Source organism: Xiphophorus hellerii, chromosome 4 (genome assembly GCF_003331165.1).
Source record: "Xiphophorus hellerii strain 12219 chromosome 4, Xiphophorus_hellerii-4.1, whole genome shotgun sequence".
In the NCBI taxonomy this organism is placed as follows: Eukaryota; Metazoa; Chordata; class Actinopteri; order Cyprinodontiformes; family Poeciliidae; genus Xiphophorus; species Xiphophorus hellerii.
In genome coordinates this window covers 29,103,872-29,124,606 of record NC_045675.1, presented here as the reverse complement: position 1 = coordinate 29,124,606, position 20,735 = coordinate 29,103,872, and the positions used below count along the sequence as shown (strand labels likewise).

Genomic DNA, 20,735 nt, shown 5'->3' with positions numbered 1-20,735 from the left:
AAATAGGGGGGTAGGATTAATTTTTTTTTAAAAAACTCTGTCGATATTTGCATCGCAGCTGAGCGTTGAATAACATGTTACTTTTTTCTAAAACTACATAAATGTTAACAGTGAGGTTGTGTGGCATTTCATTCTTTAATTGTGGATTTTTGTTTTGATAAACGGAAGTCACTCCGCCCGCCTTGGGTCCAAACCATTTGTTCAGCGTTACGTTCGCTCTCAACCAACACCATACAAAAGCTCCGACTCCACTGTGAAGGCCGAACCTCTGAACTATGTATATATTTAGGCCCGAGCAGCAAAGCGCTGCGAAGGCCTATTGTTTCTGTACTGTTTCTTATTAGGCCCGAGCAGCAAAGCGCTGCGAAGGCCTATTGTATCTGTACTGTTTATTATTATTATTATTATTATTATTCTTATTATTCTTCCACCCAAATGAATTGCCTTTTTGGGGGCTTTATCATATTCAAAAACTCACCAAACTTGGCGGTCGCGACTAGAAAAATTCAAAATTTTGAATTTTAAGGTTGTCACAAAAATCGCAAAAAAAATTGCTCAACGGCGGCAACTAGCAATTTTCTGTTGACACAATGGTATGAACGTACTTCATCGTAGAGACATGAAATTTGGTACACTTGTAGAGCTCACCAAAAGACTCAGAACTTACATTTAATGTTATAAGCCAACTATCACAGGAAGTCGGCCATTTTGTATTGAAAGTCCATTTTTTACCTCGATTTTGACGTTTACAGCCTTCGTATTTGATCGAACTCCTCCTAGGGATTTTGATTGATCGGCTTCAAACTCGGTCAGTCTGATCATAAGGCATGTCTGATTTAAAGTTATCAAATTGGTGAGTTTTGGAGCATGTTGAAGGGGGGTTAGCAGGGGTCAAAGTTCACCTACTCGCCATGAAACACGAAACTCTTATATTTCCTATACAAAAACACAGAGAGGGACCAAACTTTCATTGATTGATTGTCATCGGGTGTCCTAAAATACCCTGTGGTGAAATTATTTTTTTAAGTAGGCCACGCCCCCTGAGAACAGGAAGTGTCATGTTTTACTGTGAACGGTCGCTATCTTAGCCCTTTGACCTAATCAACATGAAACTGTGTCCAGAGACAGAAGACATGTTGGTGTGTTGAGTAATCCAACCCCGACCGGCTGCGATGAAGCAGGTGGGCGTGGCGGCGTTGCGAACGCCGTCGAATTTCGTTTGGCTCTGAATTCCACAATTTCGGGCCCAGCTCCTCCTAACTCACTAGGATGGATCCTTATCCACCCACCGACAGGAATTCATAACAAAATTTGGTGGGCGTGGCCTAATTTCTCTATAGCGACCCCTAGAGTATTTTAAATGAACAGCCCCATGCCATGCTTTATCCTAGAATTACGAAACTTGGTACACATGTGTATCTTGTCAGGACGTACAAAAAAGTCTCTTGGAGCCATGCTCTAAACCCAACAGGAAGTCGGCCATTTTGTATTGAAGGTCCATTTTGGACCTCGAGTTTGACGTTTACAGCCTTTGCATTTGATCGAACTCCTCCTAGGGATTTCGATTGATCGGCTTCAAACTTGGTCAGTCTGATCATAAGGCATGTCTGATTTAAAGTTATCAAATTGGTGACTGTATGAGCTTGCTGAAGGGGGGTTACCAGGGGTCAAAGTTCACCTACTCGCCATGAAACACGAAACTCTTATATTTCCTATACAAAAACACATAGAGGGACCAAACTTTCTGGGATTGATCGTCATCGGGTGTCCTAAAATACCCTGTGGTGAAATTATTTTTTTACGTAGGCCACGCCCCCTGAGAACAGGAAGTGTCATGTTTTACTGTGAACGGTCGCTATCTTAGCCCTTTGACCTAATCAACATGAAACTGTGTCCAGAGACAGAAGACATGTTGGTGTGTTGTGGACTCCAACCCCGACCGGCTGCGATGAAGCAGGTGGGCGTGGCGGCGTTGCGAACGCCGTCAAATTTCGTTTGGCTCTGAATTCCACAGTTTCGGGGTGAGCTGCTCCAAACTCACTAGGATGGATCCTTATTGACCCGCCAACAGGAATTCATAACAAAATTTGGTGGGCGTGGCCTAATTTCTCTATATCGCCCCCTAGAATATTTCAAAAAATCAGCCCCAAGCCATGCTTTAGCTTAGAATTACGAAACTTGGTACACATGTGTATCTTGTCAGGACGTACAAAAAAGTCTCTTGGAGCCATGCTCTAAACCCAACAGGAAGTCGGCCATTTTAGATAGAAGTTCATTTGACCTCGATTTTGACGTTTACAGCCTTCGTATTTGATCAAACTCCTCCTAGGGATTTCGATTGATGGACTTCAAACTTGGTCAGTCTGATCATAAGGCATGTCTGATTTAAAGTTATCAGATTGGTGAGTTTTGGAGCATGTTGAAGGGGGGTTAGCAAGGCTCAAAGTTCCCCTGTGATCGACTGTGTAATACAAAGGGCTTTGTCATGTGTAGGGCAATGCTGCCCTCTGGTGTCGAATTACTGAAATAATGAAACTATTTCAGTAATTTCAGTAATTCGACACCAGAGGGCAGCATTGCCCTACGGAATGACAGAGTTCAATTTTGATCGACTGTGTAATACAAAGGGCTTTGTCATGTGTAGGGCAATGCTGCCCTCTGGTGTCGAATTACTGAAATAATGAAACTATTTCAGTAATTTCAGTAATTCGACACCAGAGGGCAGCATTGCCCTACGGAATGACAGAGTTCAATTTTGATCGACTGTGTAATACAAAGGGCTTTGTCATGTGTAGGGCAATGCTGCCCTCTGGTGTCGAATTACTGAAATAATGAAACTATTTCAGTAATTTCAGTAATTCGACACCAGAGGGCAGCATTGCCCTACGGAATGACAGTTCAATGTTGAATTATAGAGGAAAAAATTAAATAATTTGTAATTCTAACACAAAAACTGACAGAGACACCAAAGTTTGAGTTATTGATCATCCTCGGGTGTAGAATAATATCCAATGGTCAAATGATGACATCACGTAGGCCACGCCCTCTGACAACAGGAAGTCTTGTATTTTACTGTGAACGGTCGATAGCTTCTGCACCAAAATTTGCACGACTGACCCTGGTGGGATCCTTGACGACCCTATGTCATCATATTATGACGTCATCTAAGCCCCGCCCCCTCAGAACAGGAAGTGCCGTTTTTTTACTTAGAAAGCTCCGTTTATGGCTCTCTTGACCTAATCAAGATGATTCGGATGATAAACTCTGTCAATGCTCGCTGCTGGCTGAACCGTGTGGGCGTGGCCAAATGGCGAATATCAGTCCCTCGCCATATGCATACGTTTGGCTCTTATTCAGGCATGGATCATCCGATTGGCGCCAAACTGGATATGTATGACCATTGTTCACCTCTAAAGAGCCCAACGGGTTTGAAATGTAATTTGGCTCCACTGCGCCCCCTAAGTTAATACATGGGTTGTATCTCCTCGACGCATCGACCGATCTGCGCCAGATTTTTCGACAATCGTCGGGCAGCGCCGCCGAACGCATTCACGCGTGTCGCCCGGTGGACGGGCGGGGAAAACGCGCGACAGCTTCTGCGGCGGCTGGCGGGCGGCGGTGCTGGAAACTGCGGCGGAGCTTCCGCGGTGGGGAGCGGGCTGCGGCTCCGGAAACCGAGCGAGAGCTTCTGCGGTGGCCGGAACCCCCGCGGTGGCCAATAGGCCGGAGCGGCGCTTGCTGCGAGGGCCGCCCGAGGCTGCTTGCAGCTTTAATTATTATTACGATTCTGCCCCCCCAAAGAGGCGCCTTTTTGGGGGCTTTATCATATTCAAAAACTCACCAAACTTGGCGGTCGCGACTAGAAAATTTAAAAATTTTGAATTTTAAGGTTGTCGCAAAAATCGCAAAAAAAATTGCTCAACGGCGGCAACTAGCAATTTTCTGTTGACACAATGTTATGAACGTATTTCATCGTAGAGACATGAAATTTCGTACACTTGTAGAGCTCACCAAAAGACTCAGAACTTACATTTAATGTTATTAGCCAACTATCACAGGAAGTCGGCCATTTTGTATTGAACGTCCATTTTTTTCCTCGATTTTGACGTTTACAGCCTTCGTATTTGATCGAACTCCTCCTAGGGATTTCGATTGATCGACTTCAAACTCGGTCAGTCTGATCATAAGGCATGTTTGATTTAAAGTTATCAAATTGGTGAGTTTTGGAGTATGTTGAAGGGGGGTTAGCAGGGGTCAAAGTTCACCTACTCGCCATGAAACACGAAACTCTTATATTTCCTATAAAAAAACACATAGAGGGACCAAACTTTCAGTGATTGATCGGCATCGGATGTCCTAAAATACCCTGTGGTGAAATGATGACATCACTTAAGCCACGCCCCCTGAGAACAGGAAGTGTCATGTTTTACTGTGAGCGGTCGCTCTCTTAGCCCTTTGACCTAATCAACATGAAACTGTGTCCAGACACAGAAGACATGTTGGTGTGTTGAGGATTCCAACCCTGACCGGCTTTGAGATAGCAGCTGGGCGTGGCGGCGTGGCGAAGTGACCTGTAACGCCGATGCCATACGTTTGCTTCTAGATTCCACATGTTTCGACCGAGCTGCACCAAACTTGGCCTGACTCATCCTGGTGTGATACCTGACAATGCTATGTCATCATATTATGACGTCATCTAAGCCCCGCCCCCTCACAACAGGAAGTGCTATTTTTTTCCTTGGAAACTTTCATCTATGGCTCTCTTGACCTAATCAAGGTGATTCTGTGTTGGATGACAGATAGGAAGTTGGTCTCACTTGCTTTAAAGTGCCAAGAGTTTTCAATGGCGGCAACGCCGTTCGTATACGTTTGCCTCTACATTCCACATATTTTGACCGAGCTGCATCAAACTTGGCCTGAGTGATCCTGGAGGCTTGCCCGTCAATCCTACGTCATCACATTATGACGTCATCTAAGCCCCGCCCCCTCGGAACCGGAAGTGCCGTTTTTTTTCTTGGAAAGCTCTGTTTATGGCTCTCTTGACCTAATCAAGGTGATTCTGTGTTGGATGACAGATAGGAAGTTGGTCTCGCTTGCTTTAAAGTGCCAAGAGTTTTCAATGGCGGCAACGCCGTTCGTATACGTTTGCCTCTACATTCCACATATTTTGACCGAGCTGCATCAAACTTGGCCTGAGTGATCCTGGAGGCTTGCCCGTCGATCCTACGTCATCACATTGTGACGTCATCTAAGCCCCGCCCCGTCGGAACCGGAAGTGCTATTTTTTTCCTTGGAAAGCTCTGTTTATGGCTCTCTTGACCTAATCAAGGTAATTCGGATGATGAGCTCTGTCAATGCTCGCTTCTGGCTGAACCGTGTGGGCGTGGCCAAACGGCGAACATCAGTCCCTCGCCATATGCATACGTTTGGCTCTTATTCACGCATAGATCATCCGATTGGCGCCAAACTGGATATGTATGACCTTTGTTCACCTCTAAAGAGCCCAACGGGTTTGAAATGTAATTTGGGGAAAATGCGCGACAGCTTCTGCGGCGGCTAGCGGGCGGCGGTGCTGGAAACTGCGGCAGAGCTTCCGCGGTGGGGAGCGGGCTGCGGCTCTGGAAAACGCGCGAGAGCTTCTGCGGTGGCCGGAACCCCCGCGGTGGCCAATAGGCCGGAGCGGCGCTTGCTGCGAGGGCCGCCCGAGGCTGCTTGCAGCTTTAATTTGTTTTTCCTTTTCCTTATAAGTGCATTTTTGAGAAGAAATGTCTGTTTTTTTGTGTTTTCTTTAAACATAGGCAATCTATGCGGCTGCTTAGACCCCTGGGGCAACTAAGGAGCCCCAAGGAGCTGATTTTTATTAATTTCTTTGTAATGATTTCTATATGATTATATTAACAAAAACACAATTTCTTTATTAAGTTGTGATTTATTTATTTATTTGCAATAATATACACTGCTCAAAAAAATAAAGGGAACACTTAAACAGGTGTTTAACACTTAAAGTGTTCCCTTTATTTTTTTGAGCAGTATATATTTGATCATGTATAACTCATTCATCCAATTCAAGAAATCATTCAATCAATCATTCATCATCGTTCAAAGTGAAAAGAAATTGCTCTCGGGCGCCCCCTGGTGACCGGCAAAATGAGCTGCCCTGCAATGTAGTGTTCATCCAAACCTCCACAGCACCGGGGGGAGAGAAGTAAGCAAAACAATGTCGCAAAATATAACTTGTTCTTCAGGGACAGAGAAAAGAAAGAGGAAGAATAGAAAAAAGCCAAGACAAAGGCATCTTTGCATGTGTCTTGGTAATGTACAAATCTATCAATAAGAATTGTTTAGCTGCTAGTAGAAAATTAGCTTGAACTTCCCAGTTCAAGATAAACGTTTATGCTAGCATATTTATATTTGTGTGAAACTGAGTTTTAACTCTAAATGAATTGATTCTCGTGGTTGGCCCTAAGATTTGTTTGGCTTCAGAACGACGTGTTTGCTAATGTTTGATAACAGTAATTAAAACTTTTCATGCTCAGTGTTGGACATTTTCTAGCAAAATATTTTTACATCAAGCTGCCTGGCTACTACATTGATATATCGATGAGCAGCTGTAGGGGTAAGCTCTGGTCGGCGATATATTGTTTACTGTTGAGCTTGTGGCTAAAACAAATTATTTCTTACACCAATTTATAAGTTATGTGTAACTTCTAATGCTGTTAACATTTTTTAGAGACACGGAATCAGCCCAGTACCGGTCCAGATGTTCAGACTCAGGCAATGCATCAGGTGAGAGAAACACTCGCTTAGTATAAATTACATTTTTAGATATAGAAATTACAGCATCTTAATCCCTTCTCCATCCTCTGTATCCACTGTCTCATCACCTTTCCTTCTCCAAAAGGCATTTTTTTTGAAACGCTCAGGAGTTTCTGTATGCTTTGCAAAAGAAATACTTCTCCGTGGTGATCTCTCTGCCTCCAGCAAATATGTCCAACGCTTCTGGTAACGAGAAACCACTTCTTAGGCCGTAAGTTAATGTTCAGCCATATTCGTCTCCTTTTGAAGGTTGAATCAAGCAGACAAAAACAAAATGTTTCATTGCTGAAGGTTGTAACATGCGCTGCTTGCATCTTTGAAGAAGAAAGAAGCCTGATCACATCCGTCAGCTTTATTCAAGTCATGATAAAACTACTATGGTACAGCTAATTTACACCGGTCTATATGTACAACAGCAAATACAGTAACGGTAGCCTGTTGAGTCTCAGTAAATTTACAGACATGCCGATATCCAGAATCACTCACACTCTCTCTCACACACACACACACATAAACTCACATGCATAAATCAGTCATGCTGAATACGTACAATGCTCCAAAAAAAAATTTTGACACAAGTTGTCAGAAATGTAGCAAAGTTCTGCAAATCAGTTCTTCATCAGAGCATTGAAAGGAGAGCGTCATATGAAAACATCTAGTCTTACAGTTTTGCATTGTTCTTTTTCCCTTTAGAAAAAGACAAAAAAAGAAGAAAACAGACAGTTCCTTACACTTTGTCATGGCAAGATGTGACAGATAAAGACCCTAACGCTACATGTTACAATACAGATTAAAACGCTACGATGGGGAACAAACAGGACATATCAGAGACACAGAACCTGGTCGAGTTGCATCCGGATATTTCGGGAAACCCGAGGAGAGCTAAAATCGTTTTTAGAAAATGAGATCTACATTTCATAAATTGATTTTACCTAAAGAGAACAAACTGGGCAACACAAACTACAGACACCACGAGGTTGCTCCAAACAAACATTGGGTGAATGTTCAAGGTGTTTGGTTGTTTTTTTATTTTTCGAAATTAGAGTAATACTGCTGCGGAGACTTGGCAGCGAGCCTCGTCGTTTTCAAGTTATCACTAAACGTCCTCTCTCTTTCATCAAGAGGGAATGAAACCAAAGCACAACATGGTAACATGATCTCTACACAACCATTCAAACACAGACACATTGTTTTAATCTTTTACACCAACCTCAGTCAGAACAGGGGTGTGTGTGAACGGAGAGCGGGGGAGACAAAGACAGGACTCGCATGACGTGACAGAAAAACGCTGGGCAGCCTGAGGAGCTTTCCCGTAGCGGAGAGCAACCGCAGGTTGATGTAGGCCACCATACAGGTTTTGTAACTATTTCAAAAACAAGTAACCACATAAATACAAATCGCACAGTTTGCTGTTTGTGTCTGGGGATCCGAAGCAGCAGAAAGTTTGGCTTTTCAAGAGAGGATTTTCTCCCGCGTTTCAGGCAGCCTCAGGGCCACCAGGCCTCCACAGACGAGGGCGGCGAAGGCCAGGAAGATGGGGATGATTTTTGTGATGCCGACGAAGGCTGCAAAGATGAAGCTGGCAACGATGGCTGCGAACTTACAGATCCCGTTCAGGATGCCGAACGCTGTCCCTCTGTGCAGTGAGAAAAAGTGCAGGTTTAAGCTTGATGGTTGGCTACAACGTGTCGAACAAGGATGCGCTGCACAAAACGCATATTGTTGCGGAGCTTAGATGTGAATTGCCGTTTTTTTGCCAATCAAAATTTGAAACGTAAGGTATGCAGGTAGCATTTAGCCCTCCTACATCAGCACCACAATTACTGCTGCAAGTCGTTTCAGATAGTTGAATATTTCAGCAAAATCTTTTACATGCTGATAAAGGGATGTATCTTGGCATAGATGTTCCCAGAGGCTTCCTTTTTTGGCAAAAGAAAAACAACAGTTGGCCATGGAAAAATTCAAGATGGCAGCCGTTTTTCAAGAGGATCGTGAAGGAAAATGTATTTTTGCACTGAATTTGTCACTATTTATCCCAGATGAATACCTCTATTGTCAAATCATTCATAATTGGACCCATAGAAATGATATTTACTTGTTGAATATTTGCTCAATTTCTTTAAAGATAACCACCATGGTAGTCATTAAAAATATATATTTTTTCCAACTAAAAGCGAACATTAGATCAATACGTTTGGTGTCAACTCATAGTGCACATATTTTGAACCATAGTAATAATGTATATTTTCTTGATCTTCTGTTTCTTTTTTCTGGTGGACAAAATGGCCACCATTGTTATAATGGAGAATATATGTTTGCACTAAAATACGCAGTTGTTATTGCCAGTGGTGGGCAAAAAGTTAGGTTCACTCACTAATAATGCGCCAAGAAAGAATTTAGCTCCACTATTGCTAAACTGCTAAACACATAAAAAAAATTAGCAGAAGCTAATGCTAAACCACTAAACACGTGTAAAGTTAGTGGAAGCTAGCGCTAGTTTGCAAAACACTTTAAAAAAGAATTTGCGCTAACATATAAGAAATTAGCAGAAGCTAAACTGGTAAACGCATGCAAAAATGAACAGAAGCTATTGCTAACCATTAAGTCAACTTTCTCTCATCTTCACCTAAACCAGTTGACGACTGGTGTGGGACTCGCAATCAGCCAAATATTCAGTTTCACTTTTGCTATCTGTTTTTTCTACATATAATATAAAGAAAAAGTTGCATGAGTAGGGCAACCACAGTCAAAAACAAATGATGTGACATACAGTTAATCCAGTTCCTGAAAATGGGTAACATTTTATGGCGGTAATTGGATGAAGGCCATCTTATAAAAAATGGGCGTCATCCTGAAATTCAAGTGGCTAATAGGATCTATGAAAAACATACGACCTGAGGGGTAAACATGCACGTTTTTATGCTTGTATCCACAGTTTGAATATTTTTATAGTACCGTGATATGTTGCACTATATCTCTCTACCAGCTTTGCACATCTGGAAACTGAAGGTCTGGACTTTGACTAGGTCATTCGAAAATATCACTAAGCTTTAGTCTGATCCATTCCAATAAAATCGCTCTGTTTAATTTCATTGTCCTTCTGGAAAACGGACATCTACCTGATAGTCAAATATGTTGCAACCTCCGACAGGTTTTCTTTCAGGATTGCCTTAGATTTAAGTCTGTCCAGCTTCTCAGCCACTGCTAGAGAAAGACATCTGCACAGTGTGATGCTGCTGCCACCATGTGTTTAGAGTTTGTACAGTTTGTGATCAAAAACTGCACAAACTTTGATGGAGTGATTAATGGTTGAAATTTTCATTTGAGTCATTTTTCTTCTATTGTGTTGGTTTAATTGCATAAAATCCATACAAAACACATTAAATTTTGAGGTGGAAACGTGACAAAATGTGAAGTTCTAAGGGTAAGGCTTTAGGAGTCCAAAGTAGTAGACACTAATAAACGCAAACGTCGATGATGAGATGGAAAAACTCATCTTTCAGACTTATTTGTGCTCACACTTTCATGCTTTTACTGAGTGAACAGCCTTTGAGGGTGCAACAGACGCCATTAATGTCTACATCATTATCTGGGATAATGAGTTTTGGCTAGAGCAGCTGGAGAGCACACTGACAAGTTTCAGTCATTAGACTAATTTACGTTTTAAGAGGGTGAAACAGCGGAGGTTTTAGTTCTGCTCGTGGCTCCCTTAAATCTCTCAATTAGGACATAACATGGTTTGTGAAAGAAATGGGGCTTTGCTTGGCACACACTGTGCCCTGCAAAAATATTCACGCTCCATGAACTTTTGTCACCTCACCACTACAAACCTCCATGTTTTCTATTGCAAGTTTACGAGCTATACCAACACAAAGTAGCAGATTACTGGGAAGTGAAAATAAAGAGGTACATGCTTTTTATTAAAATATTTTTCCAATGGACATCTGAAGGGTGGGAGGTGCTTTTGTGTTCTGCCCCCTTTACTCTGATGCCCCTAAAACAGGTCCATAGTTAAAGTTCAAGACCCGACCTTCCCCTGTTAACTGTTACGATGGTGTAATCATTTCCAGATCTAAATGAAGTTGATAATCTTTGGCAAAACTTGAAAATGAATGTTGATCTATCAAGTCTTGGCTTTTTGGAGATTAGAAGACAGAAGATTGAACATTTAGAAACTGGTCAGTTTCTAAATGTGCAAAACATAAAATACTTGCAGCTGTAATTGTAGCAAAAGATGATTCTATAAGCTTCTGAGTCAAGAGGCATCAATACTAATGTGCCGCCTTTTTTTCAGATTTGTTTTTTAAACTGTTGAAAACCATTTATCATTTTCTGTCCACTTCGAATTCGTCCTCAAGCTTGTCTCGGTCCATCGCATGTAAGTTCGATAGAATAATTTGAACTTTGCTGATGTAACTTGCAAAACTTGAAAAAAGTTCAAGGGGTATTATTAATACGTAGAAAAGTCACTGTAAGTACTTCATATCACAGATGAATCAACTACTTAGATGGTTGATGTATCTAAATAGTTTTGATCAAACGGTAAAGTCAACAACACTTGATCAGCACTTTTCAGTTGTCACTGAATATATTTAAAGGGGCAGTATTATGTATTTTCTGAGCACATAGTGCCTTTTTATATTACAATCCAGTAACTATGTTACCTTCAGTTGTTACAAAAATTCTATATACATTATATATGATGAAAAGTTTTACGTCCCGATTTAATGCCCTGCAATTGGGCATCTGTTTCTTTAAAAACTCCCGCTCTTTCTGAAACTCCGCCTTCAGGAAGTCGTCACAACATGGCTGCTCTAGTAACCCTTTAACAACATCTTTACCAGTGATTCACTGAGAAGTAGCTCTTATTATGAGCTCAGTAGATGTGGCAAACTTTGAAGCCGCAGCTACGAGGCGGAGCTACATCTTGGAAGGCGGGGCTAGGTCCCCCCCAGGCATTTTGCGCAGCTGAATGGTGATGTAAAGCTTAAACAAAATAAAAATGTTACATAATACTGCCCCTTTAATTCCACAGTGCGATGCACTCTGCTTCCACTTGTGGCAAAATTCACCTCAAACAGGCATATGAAGGTCATTTTCCGTTGCATCTGTTAAAGAGCCAGACGTGAACTATACCTTTTAGAAGAGGGGTAGAGCTCCACAGAAATGACTTCCAGCCCATTCCAGGCTGCCACACTGACAGCATAAAAGAGACACTGCCAACAGATTACTGCTCCTTGACTGAAGCTCAAGAGCAGCAGGAAAGTACAGGCTGACGACGCCAGCATAGAACCGCCTGGGAGAAAAAAAAGAGACAAATAATCACTGAGCTAATTGCTGCAAAATTCGACTTTTGTTCTGTTTCTTTAACCAATTTGCAGCCTTGGACACCATTGTGTCGTCAATAAACACCCAGATGCAGACACTAAGGAGGACTGTTAATGGCCATCTGCTCTGCTGTTTTGCTAAACATGTCACCTATTATTCGGATCCTTCCTATCTTGTCCATGAAAAGTGCCGAGATGATGTTGCCAGGCAGCACAGCCAAGCTTCCCAGGAAGCTGACCAGGTAGATTACTATGTCGTTCTCCTCCAGGAAGTTTAGATGACAGCCTTTCTTTGGATGGAGGAAGGTGGTGTTTTCCATTCGACAGTTTTTGAACTTTTCCTGCCACAGGTCTGGACAGAAAACACAAGGCGTTTGACACGAGACCAAAAAAACAACAAAAGTATTACTTTGATTAAAGATAATGCTACATCTGGCTGTGGCAGCACCTGTGTTGTAGAAGACCGTGTTTTTGATCGTGCAGTTCTCGAAGAATGTGTTGGTCGACTTGATGTCCTCAAAGTAGCAGTTCTCAAAGAGCGAATCCTCAAACTTGACGGATTTAATCTCAATGTTTGCAAATCTTTAAAAAAAAACCAAAAAAAAAAACCCAGAGAGACAGAAATGGCAAAAAGCTGAACCTTAACTTTGTGGATCTCTGGGTTTATGAAGAACAGTGATGAACCTACTTGTCATGGATGTACTCTCCCTCACGGTGGACTTGGTTGACGAGGGAAAAATTAAAGTGGAATCGCTCCACGCGTTCCCGATGAAACACTTTGACCTTAGACTCGTACTCCTCGTACTGCATGTACTTTATCATGTCAGGGAACCACACTCCCAGTCCGTGGTAGCTGTCACACACAGAAAAGGAATGTCTCACCTAAGTACCTATGTCATTCATGTACCAGAACTGAAAATCTCAGAAAGGTAAGAACCTGTCATTGGTATCTGGCATACCAGTGACAGGAAAAAATTCTCAGTTTAATCCAACAATGTAAATATTTAAATCAAAAATTAAGGTTCAATTTTTGAAGGTATTCCTCTTGTCAGACTTTGTAGAGTTAAGAAGAAAAATCACTGGTTGTTCATTTTTATTTTATATTTTTGTGTTGACACCATGAAACCAACCCCTCAAGGTGACCATGTGATGCGAATCTCAAACCGGTCCATGTCGTCTCCTAAGTTGTTATTCTACCTGAAAGCCATGCAGAACCACACGATGACCAGGAAAAGGCCCTGCAGCCTGAGCTCTGGAGCAGATAAAGACATCACATTGGCCATCACCTTCAGGAAAGAGACACAGAACATTAAACCAGTCATTGAGTCATGGTTTTCATACAAGCAACATTGTGTCAGGATAAAGGCAACCGAAAGCAAAGCAAAAGTTTCTGTTTGACCTTTTCACATCTATTGAATTGTAAAACAGAGAGGTTTTGAAACCTGCTGCAGCATGGTCATTTTTCGAACCGTCCAGCGCTGAAAGGCGGTTCCAGTGTCACTCTGAATCTCTATGAATTCGTCCTCCTGGGTTTGCGGAGTTTTAATATTCGTCACCTGCAATAAAGAGACACAGAATGTGTTTTGATTTCTCTCAATGATAGATTTCGTTCTTAGACCTCCGACTGGGTGAATAAGCCTGGAATGATTAGCGGGGAGGTGGGGATATGGGTTGTTCCATCAGACCGTCAATTCCTGAAACAACACACGCAAAACAAAAACAACTTGTAAAAGTATATGTGGGGTCAGTGCCACCCACTGGACCCACACAGAGTAAAAAACTTGTGGGGTCTAAATGATCTCTTAAGACCGCTTGAGGGTTACAAATAAAATGTCATTATCATTCTACTGTACATTATTGTTATGCACATGTTTGTGTTGGTCTAAGTAATTAAAATACATTTAAAACACAGAAAAGTTAGTGGATGTAATGTGAGGTAAGGTAAAAATATTCAAGGGTTGTAAATACTTTTGCAAATCACTATATCCCAACTGAAAGGGGTTACTTATCAGTCTACACTTTTCCACCGAAGAATGAGGCGTTTGATCAGTACTTTCCCTCAAGACCTGATAATAAAGATGTAACCATCTTCTTTCATTATCCTTTTAAATTAGTGGTGAAATGTGTTTGGCCAGCCATGCGTGTTGGTGTGAATGAAGGCTTACGGTGAAGACTCGCTCCGGCTCCCCCTTGGCCTTCCAGTTGGTGTCATGAACCTGTCGCAAGATCATCCATGCCTCATCGTGCCTGGCATTCTGGAATCCACAAACACATAGACTGTAAAATGCCTCTTTAGGTGTTAAGGTCGCTGGTGGAAACCACAAATTGTGTACTGAAAGTGTAGTTTAAATTCTAAACACAGTCTACTAAGCATAATGTGGCTGCATGCTGATGACTCATCTGTGCAGGATGTGGATGCTTTACACATACCGCTAACCCCAAAGCTATTTAAAACCCAGGCAACCAGACTTAGGTTTAAAACAATCGTTTAGTTTTAGCAATGTTATTGTTTTTTGTTTTTTTTTTTGGACTGAAAGTGATGTTAATGTTTTAGAGTGACCCAGATAAAAGTACCGACCTGAATCTGTGAAGCAAAATTAGAAATTAAGGTAAAAGCAAGGAGGCCTCCCAATCTTAAAGATTTGTTGTCAACAAAGATAAATCATGAAAATGCCAGTGGAAACATGCAAATAGTTGGTGAATGTAACGCTCATATAAACAGTTGAAGGCTATAAAACGTTAAAATAGATTAAAATATAAAAGTAGGCTAAAACAAACAAACTGTTCAGAATAATTCGCAAAATACATTTCAATTTAGACACCCCATTTTTACCAAAACAATGTGTGTGGAAGATAAACCAACTGACCATTTTATACATGTAGTTGTAATACCTTAGAGTGTCAGGAGAGGGCGCATCAATAAAAGGGTAAGGGACGAAATGCCAGAATAAACACTGCAGCCAAGCGATGCAGCAGCTTCCGACATCTGCCTCTTCCTCTTTGCTTCTATAATTCAGGTTGGTTTCAGACTCTTTACACTCTTGGCAACACTGTCGAACAGATAAAACCTTCGTAATGTGCTGTAGCTATGGCGGACACTTTGGAGAACGATATTATGGGATATTGCCGTGCTGATACAGATACGGTAGTATGCTAACATGCTAAGTTAGCGGAAGTATGCTTGCGTTGCAGTAGTTAGATCCGGTCACGTGTTGGGAAACCATTAGCTAAATTTGTCAGGATATAGATATGTTAAATAACAATGGTACGTATAGTCGTTTGTGCATGTTATGATATTAATAAGTTCTGGGTATGCTATAAGTCATACAGATTAAGGTTAAGGTCAAGAGTAATGGGACTGGCCATAAGTTTTCAAGGAGCCATTTTGGGTTTGTTGTGATATACATAATTTGTTTTGCTGTTGTGATTCAGATGCGTATAATTAAATATTGCACAACAATTAATTAAGTCAAATATTGCAATTTTGGATTTGTTACGAGCTCACAGTAATACCAGATGTATTTGCTGAGTTTATTCAATATTGGGTGCTTTGGTGCCACGGCTTTACATAGATGTGAAACAATTGATTAAACCAGATGTTGGTTGTTTTATATCTTACGGCAGAACAAACCCTGCAGCCAAGCGATGCAGCAGCTTTCTACATCTGCCTCTTTACTGCTATTATTCAGGCTTACCGTTCCAAACCCAACTCCAGCTGGAGACCGACAAAACCAGCAATTAGAAGAATGGCTTGTTTGATGTAATGCTAACAAAGAATTGTGTGTTGATCATTGAAAAGAGTATAAATGATCTGATCTCTGAGCCGATTAATTATCCATTTTGCCATGTGACACGGTGCTCCATCACAGTGGGGAAAAAAAAGGCACAATTCATCAACAAATTGCTCGAGCATTATTGGGCAGTGTTGCTCCTGGAGGAAGTTTGGAGCCCATTCTTTATTCACGGCAGTGTTTCTTGGCAAAATTGTGAGCCCACCCCCATGGAAAACAGCCAACCCTACAGATAAATGGTCTCAGGAGACCTTAGTTCTTGATAAGTATTCACCTTTTTGTCTATGGATTCTCCTTGTTTTGATATTCCCAAGCAGTTTAAAAAGGTTTTAATCAAAGAAATTGGGGTTATCCCACTCCTCTGTAGTCCAGTCCTGGTACCTCTTGCAGAACACAAATCTATCCTTGATGTTTTTGAGAGAAGTGCATCTAGAGAAGTGCTTAGGAGACAGTCCTCGTACTTGCTCTACTTTCTTGGGCGCCCTAGAGATTTTGATTCTCCTTTAAGTTATAGATAGTGCTTAATTCAGGTGCAATTTTGCTTGCAGGAATATCCGTGAAGATTCCTTGACACAAGGTGACTATGATAGGACACACTTTCTCTTAGTAACCATGGTTGAAGAGTGATTTCACTCTACCCTGTCCTCATTAACACTTTCCCCTAAGATTGTCATGACGTGAAAAGTTGTTTTCTGTGCCGTGGCTAAGATTTATAACAGATTTCAAAGGTTTTACACATGGATGGCCTTGGCCACTGGTAAACTCAATCAATGGTATATTTTTATTTATAAGGCTATACTAGGACTTCTTCCTTCGTATGTGTTGACCTACATAAATAAAAAGTCCACTGTACGATATTCTCTTAATTTTTACTCTCAGTGCCTAAAGTCCAATCTGAAGCTGGAAAGAAATCTTTTCAGTTTTCTGCTCCATCTTCTTGGAACCAGTTTCAGAAATACATGAACCTAAAGGGGCTGTTGTTACTAAATGTTTTTACGGATTTTCTTACTGATTTTGAGAAGGAATCAGCTGTCGGTAAATGTTTTAACCGAGGAATCTTTTAACTAATTTATTTATAACGGTGTCAACTTTTTCTGCTTTGCTGTAAATGATCTGTAAACTCTGTGTGAAGCTCCCACTTTTGGCCAGGATTCTCTTGGAAAAGAGATTTTAAATTCCAATGGGATTTTCCTTGCGAAACAAGTTTTAATAATAATGCAAAGAAGACTGTGTGATTAACTATTTTACATCAATATTCATGACCTTTTTTTATTTATTTTTTTTATCTGACTGCTCTTTTAGAAAAACTAGACCCTAATTGCTACCACAAAACCAAAAGCTGCAGTGACTGTCAAGAATGCAGTTGCTAAAAGTGTAAAAGCTTTTAGTAACGACTGTTCATTTCTGAGATCATATTCTTTCTATCATCTGGCCCTGGGATCTGACCTCCAGCAGGAAACGTGGACTCTCGGGCATGAACACGACTCCGATGAGTGCAGCCAGTGCCGGGAAGAGACACACAAACATAAATAGTCTCCAGCTGTGTATCTGAAACTGGGTTCCAATGGCGAAGCCCCAGCCTGAAAAAAACAAAAAATAAACAAAGTTACAGCAAGTTAAAATTTCAAAAAGATATCAGACCCCGATCAGACAAAATCTGCTAGGACTGTTGTTCGGGTAGGAGGGCAGTGTTAGCTTGTGGAGTTAGAGAACAGCCTTGAAGAAGCCTCATTGTTTGTAATAGTCGGCCATTTTGACCTGAGCAAACTTAACTGAACTTCTCCCACTGGATGAAATAAATACTAACCTAGTGGAACTGGGTTATGATATGTCTGCAAAATATGATGATGATTTGAGTTCACACTACATAATGTTTTTATCTCTGATAGCTAGAAAACTAGTGAAGGAGCCACATAATTCCTAACAGTCAGCCATTTTGACCTGAGCAGACTTCACTGAACCTGTCTTATAATATAGTTACTGTCTGCAAAGTATGTTAATGACTTTAATTTAACACTAGAAAACCTTTTTTGTTGTTGTTGTTAGCTGCAAAATTGTTTGCGCTAGCTAGCTCCAGCTAGGTTTGACACATTCTTTGACCATATTGGTTATAAGCTAAATGTAGGCCAAAGTAAAAAGAAAAATCATAAAATAAAAAAAAATATATATATATATCCTGCTGGTTTTGTTACAGTACAGAGGAGTACAACAATATCAGGGATCCTACACAGTATGGATAGGTACAGAAAAAGAAGATAGATAATGGAAAAATGCTTGAGGCTTTATTTCTTGCCTCATTTTTTCAGAAGCGGTGTATTTCTTTTGTTCCTTCCTTCCTGAAACAACCACTATTTATCAAATCACTGCTCAAAAAACTCCTCCATATGAGTCGTATTTTTAGTGTCAACATTAAGCTCCTGTATTTCAGTCATGGAGACTGGAAGGCACAGTCGCTGTGAAGTCTATTTTGGTACAACGTTCTTGTGCCTTTTTCAGCTACTCCACATCTTAATTTGTGTGTCAACAAAATGCGAACGTGTTTATTTATGGGAGCCTTGACAACGTTACCATAGTGAGGGATGATTCCCCAGGCGGTGAAGGAGGCGTACAGGCCTCCCAGCATCCAGAACATGCAGAGCCAACTCAAATGTTCTCCACGCTTGTCCATCTGCAGGAACTCGGTGAAGTAGGTGTACACGATCGGGATGGATCCCCCAATTCTGCAGCAGGAAAGATATTTTCTTCTTCAAACCACGGTACCAAATTACACGTTGACAATTATGGCTTTTATTTACTCACAGATTTAGGTTTTGTTTAAGGAGACATGTAGACAATTCTCTACATTAATGTTGGTTCACAAACTGCCTTTTTTTGTGCAATTTAAAGTAGTAGAAAGAGGAATAAAATAAGTAAATTCTCATTTACCTTTGGACTATTATTCAATTCCAGCAGAAAACCCCCCCAAATCTAACATCGTGACACTAATTCTGTCATTTATATAGCACCAATTCACTATACACGTCTTCTCAAGGTACTTTGCACAAAAAACTGAAATCAACAGTCATACAAAACTGATTTCAAGTCAATTATATGCATTCTAAATTGATTCTAATTATCAAACAATGCCGTCAAGTTCAGTGTTTTTTAAAAATCCAAATTGGGTAAAAAAAAAAATTCCAATCACTCATGTAATGCCAGTGCAGAAGAACTCAGGTTCTAATGTGGACACTGTATGAAAGAGTACAACATTGTATTTCTCTAATCAGTCCAGATTAGAACTATAACATAACTATAACTAATCCGGATTAGAACTGTTATAGTTTGAATCTAAAAGCATATCACTCCGTTTCAGTCCTATTACCTTTAATGTGATGTTTGCAAAAATTTCTCTACCCATTTTTAAACAAAATTCTCAGCAGTTTAAACTTTGTAATAAATGTTCGGATCATGCACTCGCAGCTGACAAAGAGTCACATGAGTAGGTCAAACATTTGTAGAGAACCGGCGCATTTATTTTAAACTCTTGTTCCGCAGAGAGAGTGCAGAGCTTTTATTGCACAATAAAGGCTTTACAGGCAGCAGCAGGAAATGAGCACTGAAACTGAAATCAAAAGCCAATGAAGAACTGTCGTCCCTTATCTTAATTTGCACAGCAAAGAACTTCTCTGTTGGGGTAAATAAACAAGAGATCTCCTTGGGTGTAGCTTGCAGCTAGAATCTCTTTGAGGTGGCATCAACAGTAGGGGGACGTGGTGTGCGCCAGCATGCAACAGCATTAGAAGCTTCTTGTAACGACACGCTCCGCTACAAGAAAAGCTGAGAGTGTCTTCACAACATTGTGGTGCTGTGATCATTTGTCTGGGGGAAGGCTAAATAAGGAATAAAATCCAAAATTGATGATCAAGGCATACAGAAGAAATGTTGTTAATCTCCTCCCTGGTTAAAGGGAGAAGTATTATTCAAAATCAACTTTTTTCAGAATGCTTGGTTGGACCTAGCTCCGTCTTCAAGGTGCAAAGCTAATTTGTGGAGCTGCAGTTATCAAATTTCCGCCTCACAGAGCACTCCTACCCTACAATTCACCCATTCAGCTCCTTCCGACTAGCCAACAGCAATTAGCAAACTTCTGGTGAAAATGCAGATCTACTGAGTTCTTTAGGTACTTCTCAGAGCAACGCTGGTTAAAAACGTTGCTAAAGGGCTAATGGAGAACCCATGTTGTGACGAATTGCTGAAGGCGGAGCTTCAGAGAGAGCAGCGGCTTCTTAAAGAGGCAGAGGCCCAATTTCAAGGTGTTAAATTACAAAGTTAAATTTCTTTTAAGTCATGTAGCATTATAATCACTGAAGGTAACATAGTTACTTGATTGTGCTATAAAAATGACACTGTTTCTGGAAATACATAAAACTGCCTCTTGAAGACGTGCAAAAAGTCTCAAATTAAATGAATCTGCTTATGCAGAAAATCCAACATTTGATTTGAGCAGATGACTTAGTCTGGAAAAGATTGGCATGCTAGTGGACACCTAGTCTCCAAAAGAAACATCTACAGTTTCTACAGGTCGATGGGTTGTTTGACGATTGTGATGTTGGAAAAAAAGCATTTTCTGTCCCACCATCACAAACGTCATCATGTGGTTTTTGCCACACTCTGTGGGGGGATTGGACTGTGCAGTGGCCAGTTGTGGGCCATTTACCAAACACTGAGAACCTTGTTAGGCAAGGACATCAATAACTCTTTGAATTTTTGAACATTTATAGTGCACATCTGATGGAAACTGAATCGGATTTATCAGAGAACG

The 20,735-nt window shown here is 40.9% G+C and overlaps 1 protein-coding gene across 1 annotated transcript in view; it reads right to left on the bottom strand.

Moving 5' to 3' along the window:
* Positions 1-7,153: 7,153 nt before the first annotated feature.
* sv2ba (synaptic vesicle glycoprotein 2Ba) overlaps positions 7,154-20,735 on the bottom strand; it is a 31,209-nt gene continuing 17,627 nt past the window's right edge. The window contains exons 4-13 of the mRNA XM_032559867.1: positions 18,503-18,654; positions 17,381-17,514; positions 14,309-14,398; positions 13,586-13,699; positions 13,341-13,429; positions 12,832-12,996; positions 12,592-12,725; positions 12,295-12,495; positions 11,953-12,112; positions 7,154-8,452 (exon numbers count right to left, since the gene is read on the bottom strand). Of these exons, the coding sequence (XP_032415758.1) occupies positions 8,269-8,452; positions 11,953-12,112; positions 12,295-12,495; positions 12,592-12,725; positions 12,832-12,996; positions 13,341-13,429; positions 13,586-13,699; positions 14,309-14,398; positions 17,381-17,514; positions 18,503-18,654 (1,423 nt within the window). The 3' untranslated portion in view covers positions 7,154-8,268. The remainder of the gene's footprint in view (positions 8,453-11,952; positions 12,113-12,294; positions 12,496-12,591; positions 12,726-12,831; positions 12,997-13,340; positions 13,430-13,585; positions 13,700-14,308; positions 14,399-17,380; positions 17,515-18,502; positions 18,655-20,735) is intronic.